This window comes from Scylla paramamosain, chromosome 25, assembly GCF_035594125.1.
Source record: "Scylla paramamosain isolate STU-SP2022 chromosome 25, ASM3559412v1, whole genome shotgun sequence".
NCBI classification, from domain to species: Eukaryota; Metazoa; Arthropoda; class Malacostraca; order Decapoda; family Portunidae; genus Scylla; species Scylla paramamosain.
The window spans coordinates 11,405,810-11,418,392 of record NC_087175.1 but is presented as its reverse complement, the minus strand read 5'-3'; the positions used below and the strand labels follow the sequence as shown (position 1 = coordinate 11,418,392).

Below are 12,583 nucleotides of genomic sequence, written 5' to 3'. Positions count from 1 at the left end.
GCCCTGTAAATTACAACTAGGTAAATACACCTACATACACCTACACACACACACACACACACACACACACACACACACACACACACACACACACACAGAGAGAGAGAGAGAGAGAGAGAGAGAGAGAGAGAGAGAGAGAGAGAGAGAGAGAGAGAGAGAGAGAGAGAGAGAGAGAGAGAGAGAGAGAGAGAGAGAGAGAGAGAGAGAGAGAGAGAGAGAGAGAGAGAGAGAGAGAGAGAATAAACACACACACACACACACACACACACACACACACACACACACACACACACACACACACACACACACATGGGTTTACTGCACAGCTACAGTGCTGCATCACTCCAGATGTGAGGACAAAACACACCCTCATTTAGGGATTTTGGCATCTACTCTCTTCCTATTATTCATCATTGATCTTCTAAACCAAACTTCTTGTCCTTTCCACTCCTATGCTGATGATGGACATGGAGGATTTGCTGGAGTCTCATGACCAGCCACTCTCCTACAAAGACCTCATTCTGCTTGAGCAAGAGAGGGAAGTCACCGAGGAAGAGGAAGAGGAGGAGCCGGAACCACAAAGAAGACAGGACATAAAAAAACTCTGAGGTGTTCAGTGTATAGACCAAAGCTTGGAGCTCCAGGAATGTGATCCACACCCTGCCAAGAGTGGAATAGCCATTTATACCAATGTGATCCACACTCTGCCAAGAGTGGAATAGCCATTTATACCAAAGATAAAGCTCTCAAGGTGTATCAGGAAATTTATGATTCAAATGAAGGCAGGTAAGACAGCTCAGCATTTCCAGCTACTTCAAGCCATCTACCAGCCCAGTCAACCCTGCTGCTGACCCAGACACCCCTTGCCACTGTCCAAGCCCACCCAGCCACCCCTGCTGCCATCCAAGCCAGCCCAGCCACTCCTGCCACCAGCTTAGTCAGCCATGCTGCCAGCCCAACCAGTCCTACCGCCAGCCCAGCCACCTCTGTCACTGCAAGCCCACCCATCCCTGCCATTGCTAAGCCATCAACCTCTGTTGCCCATTCAAGGCCCTCTTCTTCCTCTTCTCAGATGATGAGGATGAGGAGTGGATGTTCCTTAGTCTCAAAGGGGACATTAGGGTAAGGGGTACTTTTATTTTATTGCTTTATTCTTGTTTATTTTATTTATGTAACATGACTTTTATTACTTTAGACAATAACTGTATTTAGATATGATATTTCATGGATTATATGGGTTTTAAGGGGTATTAGGGCACATACATACAGGTCTTGGAACACATCCCTATTTTCCCATTCATTCTTAATTTCTCTATGCTATCATTCACTATACAATTGCATTTTCAGGAACCTAACTCATCTGAATAGCAGGAAGTACCTGTAAGTTCAAAAACCAAGATTATATATATATATATATATATATATATATATATATATATATATATATATATATATATATATATATATATATATATATATATATATATACACACACACACACACACACACACACACACACACACACACACACACACACTGTGGGAACTCAGTTCTAAAACTTAATTAATTCCTGAATGTCATTTAAAATCCGAAATGTTCAAAAACCGAAACTATTTTCCCCTTAGGAATCAATGTAAAGTGGATTAATCCATTCCCAGACACCAGCCTACCCTGTCTTTGCAGCTTATGACAGATGCTCCCACAACCAATATGGTTGCTTCATAACATCACCAGCTCACAAATTGTTTATCCAGCAAGGATGTATTGAATGAACTTAGTGACACAGAACTCATCACAAGACACTGTTTAGACTGTAGGTATTCTCTTTGTCACCAATCTAGTGAGGGAAGCCTCATAGAGGGCCAGAGAGAGGAGCAACCCACTTATTGCCAAACTGAATGTGATCATAACACTTAAACATATTGCTGCTGGAAAAATGCAGTAGTGCAGTAGTGATGGTGTTGGGGGTCATTGAAAGACATAGGCAGGTCAGCATTACTCCTGAACACCGAAAATTGTTTTCTTTATATCAAAGCTTTTCAACGGGATCACATTTACCTTATTTCAAAGATTGAGTTACTGTCTCACACTCTGGGTCTCTTCTCTAAATATATAAAAACAAAGTAAATATTTATAGAGACTATAAATTAGTAATAAACGGCAGCTTTTGGTATGTCTTTTGATATTTGAAGTCAAAGAACTTTGTTCTAAAACTGAATTATGCTACCATAACTGAAGCAATAATGACAACAAAATTTTGTTTGAAAACTGATTTGTCCGAAAAGTGAGGCATTTGGTAACCACTGTATGTAAGTATGTGTGTCTACATCTTTTGTTGTGGAAAGACTATGCTACAGGGAGTGAGTGGGGGACAAGTGTGATAGGAAGACGATGGTAGGAGGCCCATGGAAGCAGAAATCCATGAATTTATGACCAAAGATCCATGAAAATTTTGTAGAGCTTGGTGCAGTTTTTTCTTTTTATTTATTTATTTATTTTTTTTTACATGGGTGAGGCACTGCCAGAGAGAGAGAGAGAGAGAGAGAGAGAGAGAGAGAGAGAGAGAGAGAGAGAGAGAGAGAGAGAGAGAGAGAGAGAGAGAGAGAGAGAGAGAGAGAGAGAGAGAGAGAGAGAGAGAGAGAGAGAGAGAGAGAGAGAGAGAGAGAGAGAGAGAGAGAGAGAGAGAGAGAGAGAGAGAGAGAGAGAGAGAGAGAGAGAGAGAGAGAGAGAGAGAGAGAGAGAGAGAGAGAGAGACACAAGTGCCAGTCTTCAAAGTCAAAAGAGGTCATCAAAATTCTAGTGTCCTGAAACCTTCTTGAAAGAGTTTAAGTCAAAGGGAGGAAGAAATATGCAAACAAGCATGGAGTTCAAGGGTTTACCAGAGAAAGGGATCAATGATTAAGAATACTGGTTAACTCTTGCATTAGAGAGGTGGACAGAACAGGGGTGAGAGAAAAGAATGTCTTGTGCAGAGAGGCTGCAGTGAGAGGGGAAGCATGCAGTTAGCAAGATCAGAAAGGCAATTAGCATTAAAATAGCAGCAGAAGACACCAAGAGATGCAACACTGCAGCGATGAGACAGAGGCTGAAGCCAGTCAGTTGGAGGAGAAGAGTTAATGAGATGAAAAGCTTTTGATTCCACCCTGTCTAAAAGAGTGGTATGAGTGGAATCTCCAGTACATGCAAAGCATACTCCATACAGAAGATAAGAAGATAAGGCTTCTGTACAGAGTTAGCAGCTGGGGGGATGAGAAAACTAGTGGAAATGACTCAGAATGCCTAACTTCATAGAAGGTGTTTAAGCTAGAGATAAGATGTGAAGTTTCCGGTTTTAGATTATAAGTAAAGGACAGACCAAGGATGCTCAGTGTAGGAGACAGTTAAGTGTCACTGAAGAAGAGGGGATAGTTATCTGGAAGATTGCACTGAGTTAATAGGTGGAGGAATTGAGTTTTTGAGGCATTAAACAATACTAATTTTGCTCTGCCCCAATCAGAAATTTTAGAGAGATCAGAAGTCAGACATTCTGTAGCTTCCTTGTATAAATCAAGATGTGTTCTACTTATATTCTTAATAAACATGCATCATTAGAATAAATACAAATAAGTGTGGTTTTTGTGATTATACATACTGGTCAGATAACATATCGGTTGGCAGACTAATATTTATGCATCAGAGGTATGAAGTTAGCAAGATCAGAAGAGCAGTTAGCATGAAAATAGCAGTAGAAAATAGCTAGAGATGTAACATTGCAGCAATGAGAGAGAGGTTGAAGACAATCAGTTACAGGAGAGGAGTTGATGAGACGAAAAGCTTTTGATTCCACCCTGTCTAGATGTGCAGTATGAGTGGATCTCCCCAGACATGTGAAGCATACTCCATACATGGACAGATACGGCTCTTGTACAGAGTTAGCAGCTAGGGGAGTGAGAAAAACTGGTGGAAACGTCTCAGAATGCCTAACTTCATAGAAGCTGTTTTAGCTAGAGATGAGATGTGAAATTTCCAGTTTAGATTTTAAGTAAAAAACAGACTGAGGATGCTCATTGTAGAAGAGGAGGATAGTTGAGTGTCAATGAAGAGGGGATAGTTGTCTGGAAGGTAGTATTGAGTTGATAAATGGAGGAATTGAGTTTTTGAGGCATTAAACACTACCAAGTTTGCTCTGCACCAATCAGAAATTTTAGACAGATCAGAAGTCACGCATTCTGTGGCTTCCCTGCATGAAATGTTTACTTCCTGAAGGGTTGGACATCTATGAAAAGAAGTGGAAAAATACAGGGTGGTGTCATCAGTGTAGGAGTGGATAGGACAAGAAGTTTGGATTAGGTCATTGATGAATAATAAGAGTGGATGACAGGACAGAACCCTGAGGAACACCATTGTTAATAGATTTAGGAGTGGTGTTCCTCAGGGTTCTGTCCTGTCACCCACACCAGCAATAGAATGGTCAGAAAGGAAACTTGAGATGAAGTTACAGAGAGAAGAATAGAAGCCGTAGGAGGGTAGTTTGGAAATCAGAGCTTTGTGCCAGACTCTATCAAAGGCTGTTGATATGTCTAAGGCAACAGCAAAAGTTTCAACAAAATCTCTGAAAAGAGGATGACTAAGACTCAGTAAGGAAAGCCAGAAGATCACAAATAGAGCAGCCTTGATGGAACCCATATTGGCAACCAGATAGAAGGCTGTGAAGTGACATGTTTAAGAATCTTCCTTTGAGGATAAATTCAAAAACTTTAGATAGGCAGGAAATTAAAGCAATAGGATGGTAGTTTAAGAGATTAAAACAGTCACCCTTTTTAGGAACAGGCTGACACTTCCTGACACTATCACCTCTGTTATGTGCTTGGCATACAGAGACAGATCTCTGACATGGAAGCAGTAGTCATTCCAAGGGAAATCAGCAAAATATCTCTCCAGGTCTCCCCAACTAGCAGAGGCAAAACCCTAGAATCACTTCTGTCTGGGGGATCATGAGGAGGGATTGGAGCGATAGGACAAGATACAGATATGAGATTGTGATCGGAGCCCAACAGTGAAGAGAGGCTGACAGCACAAGCAGAAGGATTAGAGATTAGGAAAAGGTAAAAAATGTTGGGCGTATCTCCAAGATGGTCAGGAATACAAATAGTGTTGCACCAACTGCTCTAGGTCATGGAGGATAGCAAAGTTGAAGGCTAGTTCATCAGGATAGTCAGTGAAGGGAGAGGAAGGTCAAAGCTGGTGGTGAACATTGAAGTCGTCATGAACAGAGATCTCCGCAAAAGGGAAGAGAGTCAGAATGTGCTCCACAATGGAAATTAAGTAGTCAAAGAATTTCTTATAGTCAGAGGAATTAGGTGAGAAGTATGCATCACAGATAAATTTAGTTCGAGAGTGAATCTGTAGTCATAGCCAGATGGTGGAAAACTCGGAAGATTCAAGAGAATCGTGCAGCATTGTGGGGTTATAGGGTAACATTCACTACACACCTGCAGGTACAGAACCCCCTCTCTGCTGCCGTTGTTGCTGCTGCTGTTGTGTCTGCTGTCCCTGCTGCTGCCGCCTCTGCTGGACAAATTGAGCAGCATGTCCGAGGAGAGTTTCCCGCCGCAGAACCATCAGCAGCTCTCCATCCTTCACTCCATAGTCCTTCAGGGTCTTCTTATCATCACTAAGCTGCTGTGCGTTGAATATCACAAACATGTCCTTTGCAGGAATCCCAGCCTAGAAGAGGGAGGGAAGAAGTGATGAGCAATGCATCAATACTAATTTTTTTTCTGACAGTCAGCACTTCATACAGCAAGCAATTTGGGACGTAAGCTAGTATGTTATATCCAGAATATTGCTTTGTCATAGTCTTTTAGTAAACTCAAATTGTTAAACTACTGGAGTGATTTTTTTACAACTGCCATTCTGGTACACCTCATCCCTGCCTTACAATCAAGTTATGTTCCTGAAAACCCAATTGTACTATAATGATCTGTCATCTAGTGAGCTTAAAGTTAAATGGGAAAAAATGTTATGTGTTCCTAGATCAATTACTTTTGCTGTCATTAATTTTTCCATGTTTTAATGCATGTAATATGCATGTATTTGTATATGTTCTATTAAAATAGGCTATGTAAACCATATTATATAAATAAATGAAACAATAAAAGATACAAAAAACATAATGGGTAATGGAGTTTGCCCCCTCACCACCCTCACTATGGTTAATGATCTACAGCTTCATGTCCAGATTTAGGCATTTTCAGGACTTTATGGCCTTTTCACAAGTACACAATGATGCTTGATGTTTAGTGGATATGGTGCAGCAACTAGATGAAATAAAAATGAGGAGTTGAGTGCCTACTAGGATGGTGCTGAGAAGGGAGATGTTATTGTTTGGAAAGTCATTAACTTTCTTAAAATTCATGGTTAATGAATTTACTAAAAGTTTACACGAAAAAGACAAAACCACGTGAAAATTCACAAAGTTATAGTGCGAGATGTTCACTGAATGGCAGCAAAAAAGGGCATACTGACACTCATGGGCAGTTGTGACTTTGTCTCGAGAGACACAAACAAGGGTAGCGTGCAGTATTGTAACACATTTTGACCACACAAGTTCTAGCACATGAGCTGTATTCCAAAGATCATATACCAAGCAAATTTTTTCATGTCCACAAACAGGACATATACCAAGTTGGACTTATTCCAAAGCAGATGTATACTGAGGCACCACTGTATTATGAAAGAAGAAAGAAGAAAAGAAGAAAGACAAAATAAGGAAGGAAGAGAAGATATAATAAGTAAGAAGAAAGAAATGAAGAAGACAGATGAAGTGGGAAGAAAACAAGGGGTCACCCCACTGGGAAGGTAATTAACACTTGACAGCAATAATGAGGGAACTGAGAATACAACAAACTTAGACACAGGACCCATGCAGGACAAAACAGGAACAGACCATAAACTGTATGGGCAAAGGCACCCTGGGTCAAGAGATGATTAACAGTAACAATACAGGGGACAATGCAAAGAAAGTGATTGAAAGTAAAAGTAAAAGTATGTTAGGAGGCATGAGGCACCAGAAGGTGCCTATAGAAACATGCTAACACCCACTTAGGCTCCACCTCCAAATTGCCCCAATACCTTGCCTGGCATTTTGTATCAAGTACAGGCAGTCACTGACTTACTGGGGACACTCACATCACTCCAATGCCCACACAAAGCTCCCAACACAACACACTTCCTCCTGTGTTTGTCTTTCACTTTAGAAATTTTCTACAGTATCATCCCCAAGATGCCTACCAAAAGGAAAATGTCATTTCTACTCTCTCTCTCCCTCTCTCTCTCTATGTTAAAATAAGAACAATCCTGAGGACCGCTAAACAGAGTGAGACTGATTGTATATGAGAATGGATTATACATGAGTGAGAAAGGATAAAGTGAAAATGACACAGAACAAATGTGGGGGAGAGAGATTATTAAAGGTTTATTGAGTATTATGTCCACATATACATATATACATATTGCACAAAAAAAAAAAATATACATGAATGTGCACATAATACACAAAGCGGGCACCAGCTCGCAGGTGGGGGAGTCTTGGGTCCCGGTGGTGGGCCGTGCGGTGGGGGAGAGAGATCAAGGTATTACTCCCTTGTTCCTTATCTCTGACAGATAAGGGGGGGAGGAGGTGACAGTGAGGGAAGTTTGAGACAAAGCAAAAGAGAAAGGGAGAAGAAAGGAAAAAGGGAAGGAGGGTAAATAACCAGGGAAGGAGAGTACATGGGGACAGTGATAGATGGAAGGAGGGGTGAATGGGATAGATGAAAGGGGGGAGGAAATGGGGAATAGAATAGGGGGCAGGGAAGGGAAAGGGAGGGAAGGGAGAGGAGGGCAGGAAAGGGGGAGGGAGAAAGGGAGGAAAAGGGCAGGAAAGGGGGAGGGAGGGAAGGAGAAAAGAGAGAGAACAAACACACACACATACATATACATAGTTTTAGATGTGATGGTCCTGCACGGCCACAGTGCTGCATCACATGAAATGTGAGGACAACACACACACACGCATGCACACACACACACTGAAGGAATAAAGAGTTACACTGAAGGAGTAAAGAGTTACACGAGTTTTTTTGCAGACAATGCAAAATTACAAAGACATATAAGAAATAACAAAGACTGAAATTCTACAAGAGGATTTGAATAAATTCTGGGACTGGAGTAAGAAATGAGATAGAATTTAATGTGAAAAAATGTCATGTAATGAAAATGGGAAAAAGTGAAGAGAGACCAAATTGGACATATAAAATGGGAAATAAAGAAATAATAAAGGTACAAGAAGAGGAAGATCTAGGGGTGATAATACAGGATAGTCAACAGTCAGAGAAGCATGTAGAAAACATATTCAGAGATACATATAAAATGGTGAAAAATACTGGAACAGCATTCCACTAAATGGATAAAGATATGATGAGAAAGATAATTACCACTATGATTAGACCAAAGCTGGAATATCGTGAATCAGTGTGATCTCCCTACAAGAAGAAAAATGTAAAAAAAAAACTAGACAGGATACAAATGATGGTAATGAAGATGGTTACAGAACTGGAAGAATTAACATATGAAAAAAGGTTAAAAGAAATTAATCTGGCAATGTTGGAACAAAGAAGAGAAAGGGGAAATTTAATACTGATATATAAATTGTGGACTGGAGTGGAAAAAAATTAATAATGAGAAATTGTTGCTAAGAGAAGTAGAAAATACCAGATATACATGACACCACAGCAAAAAAATTAAGAAAAGGAAGATGCTTGAATAACATAAAGAAACATTGTTTCCCAAAAAGAAATATAAAAGTATGGAACAAGCTAAGTGAGGATGTAGTATCGGCAATAAGGGTGCACAACTTTAAGGAAAAACTAGACAAGTGTAGACATGGAGATGGAACCACACAAGCATAGCTCAGGCCCTGTAAATTACAACTAGGTAAATACAACTAGGTAAATACACATGTATTGTATTTTGAGATAAGGGAGTATTTTATATTTTTCTATTTTGCAAATATTGAATCAATGTACTATATTATATAGAGTTTGATGAACATAATAACAAGAAGATGATTTAAACTTGATCAAAATAATAATGAAAAACAATAGAATATGTTGAAAGATGATAACTACTAAGACAGAGGTGACACAATGGTTATAACAATAATGAGAAAAGAAAATACTCATAAAATATGACAAAGATGATTATATCATTAAACTGTACAATATACCAAAGGTAATTATAATATAGGTCAACTTATGACCAGATCCACTTAAAACTTGTCTTTTGGAACCATTCACAATCATAAGTCAATGACTACCTGTACCATGCCTGTGGGTGGTTCATACGTGTAAATGAGAAACATGAACATATATTAAATGTAATGAAAATAAAATAATTCTCTGAGGGGAATAGGTAGTCCCAACCAATTGTACACGAAAATTGTTTATGAAGATTTACTTAATTAAAGAATATTTATGGTAATCGATGCGATGCTGATTTCACGTGTTTTACTAAATGAACATTTATTGCACCTACTGAATATTAGTTGTGTTTATGGATTTCATATTGTCTGTGTTCTTACACAATGATTGCATTAAATATTGAATATGTTTAAAAGATATAATGTGATAGCAAATAACTTTGAACAAACTGAAGACAAATGCAAGAGAGAAATTTCAATGTGTGAGAAATCTAAATAATAAGAAGTAATTAATTAAAATATGTAAATGTTTGTGAATTTGCAGTAGCCTTTACATACTCAATCTATGCAACATCTCAGTCTATGACATATATATATATATATATATATATATATATATATATATATATATATATATATATATATATATATATATATATATATATATATATATCCTAATCATATTCCTGACCAACTTGGAGATACACCCAACATTCTTAACCTTTTTCTAACCTCTAATCCTTCTGCTTATGCTGTCACCCAGTCTTCTCCGTTGGGCTCCTCCGATCACAATCTCATCTGTATCTTGTTCTATCACTCCAATCCCTCCTCAAGATCCCCCTAAGCAGAAGTGCCTCTGGCATTTTGCCTCTGCTAGTTGGGGGGACCTGAGGAGGCATTTTGCTGATTTTCCTTGGAATGACTACTGCTTCCATGTCAGAGACCCATCTCTATGCATCAAACAAATAACAGAGGTGATAGTGTCTGGCATGGAGGTGTACATTCCTCACTTTTTTCCTCGACCTAAACCTTCCAATCCTTCGTTTAACACAGCCTGTTCTTGTGTTATATATGAGAGAGATGTGGCCTACAAAAGGTACTTAAGCCTTCCATCACCAGAATCTCATGCGCTTTATATTTCTGGCCAGAACTATGATAAGTCTGTTCTCCAACTAGCAAAAGGCAAAAAACTCCTTCATTAATAGAAATTATCAAAATCTTTCAAGATCTAACTCCCCTTGTGGCTTCTGGCACCTAGCCAAAAAATATCTCCAATAACTTTGCTTCTTCTTCTTACCCTCCTTTATTTCGAGCAGATGGCTGCCACTGCTATCACATCTATCATTAAAGCTGACTCAGAGCTTTACAAAAAAATCCTACCTTGGATGATTCAGGGCTTGTTCCTCCCTCTCGTCCACCCTCTGACTACTTCATGCTACCTATTAAAATTCTTTGCAATGATGTTTTCCATGCCCTCGTTGGCCTAAACCCTCAGAAGGCTTATGGACCTGATGGGGTCCCTCTTGTAGTTCTCCAAGACGGCACCTCCATGCTTACACATTGCCTAGTCAAACTCTTTCAACTCTGTGTGTCAACATCTACCTTTCCTTTTTGCTGGAAGTTTGCCTACATTTAGCCTGTTCCTAAAAAGGATGACCATTCTAATCCCTTAAACTACCATCCTATTCCTTTAATTTCCAGTCTATCTAAAGTTTTTTAATCTATCCTCAACAGGAAGATTCTTAAACATCTATCACTTCACAACCTTCTATCTGACTGCCAGTATGGGGTTCAATCAAGGCCACCCTACTGGTGATATTCTGGCTTTCCTTACAGAGTCTTGGTCATCCTCTTTTGTAGATTTTGGTGAAACTTTTGCTGTTGCCTTAGACATATTAAAATGTTTTTGATAGAGTCTGGCACAAAGCTTTGATTTCCAAACTACCCTCCTACAGCTTCTATCCTTCTCTCTGTAACTTTATCTCAAGTTTCCTTTCCGACCATTCTATTGCTGCTGTGGTAGACTGTTACTGTTCTTCTCCTAAATCTATTAACAGTGGTGTTCCTCAGGGTTCTGTACTGTCACCCACTCTCTTCCTATTATTCATCAATGATCTTCTAATCCAAACTTCTTGTCCTATCCACTCCTATAGTGATGATACTATCCTGCACTTTCCCATGTCTTTTTGTAGACGTCCAATCCTTCAGGAAGTAAACATTTCAAGTAGGGAAGCCATAGAATGCCTGACTTCTGCTCTCTCTAAAATTTCCGATTAGGGCAGAGCAAACTTTGTAGTAATTAATGCCTCAAAAACCCAATTCCTCCATCTGTCAACTCGACACAACCTTCCAGACAACTATCCTCCCTTCTTCAATGACACTCAACTGTCCCCCCTCTTCTACAATACACATCCTCTGTCTGTCCTTTACTTGTAATCTAATCTAGAAACTACACATCTTATCTCTAGCTAAAATAGCTTCTATGAGGTTAGGCGTTCTGAGATGTCTCTGCCAGTACAGGGGCCTTATCTGTCAATATATGGAGAATGCTTGACATGTCTGGGTGTTGGGAGAGGGGGTTCCAGTGATACTGCTCTTCTAGACAGGGTGGAATCATAAGCTTTTCATTTCATCAACTCCTCTCCTCTGACTGACTCTCTTCAGCCTCTTTCTCATCGCCACAGTGTTGCATCTCTTGCTATCTTCCACCGCTATTTTCATGCTAACTGTTCTTCTGATCTTGCTAACTGCATGCCTCCCCTCCTCCCGCAGCTTCACTGCACAAGACTTTCTTCTTTCTCACTCCTATTCTGTCCACCTTTCTAATGCAGGAGTAAACCAGCATTCTCAATCATTCATGCCTTTCTCTGGTAAACTCTGGAACACCCTGCCTGCTTCTGTATTTCCCCCTTCCTATGACTTGAACTCCTTCAAGAGGAAGGTCTCAAGACTCTCCTCCTTTAATTTTTGGCTACTACTTTGGACCCTACTCGGGGACTGGCATCTTAATGGGCCTTTTTTTTTTTAATTGAATTTCTGTATATATATATATATATATATATATATATATATATATATATATATATATATATATATATATATATATATATATATATATATGTGGGTATTTACCTAGTTGTATTGTACAGGGCATGAGCCAAAGCTCATTTTGTCCCGTCTCCATAACCATATTTTTCCAGTTTCTCTTTAAACATGTGTACACTGTTTGCTACAACCATTTCTTCCCTCAAAATATTCCACATTTCAATAGTTCAATATGGGAAGCTGCATTTCTTGATGTCTCTTGAGCATCCACTCTTCTTTATTTTCTTCCCATTCCCCCTTGTCTGTCTCTCTCCCTCC

The 12,583-nt window shown here is 39.4% G+C and overlaps 1 protein-coding gene across 4 annotated transcripts in view; it reads right to left on the bottom strand.

The window, feature by feature from the left end:
- The window catches only part of LOC135113204 (protein DDI1 homolog 2-like), a 123,891-nt gene that overhangs the window by 76,236 nt on the left and 35,072 nt on the right, over positions 1–12,583 (bottom strand). For all 4 annotated transcript variants that reach the window (XM_064028345.1, XM_064028342.1, XM_064028344.1 and 1 more), the window contains exon 3: positions 5,472–5,706. In XM_064028345.1, coding sequence (XP_063884415.1) covers positions 5,472–5,706 — 235 coding nt within the window. The remainder of the gene's footprint in view (positions 1–5,471; positions 5,707–12,583) is intronic.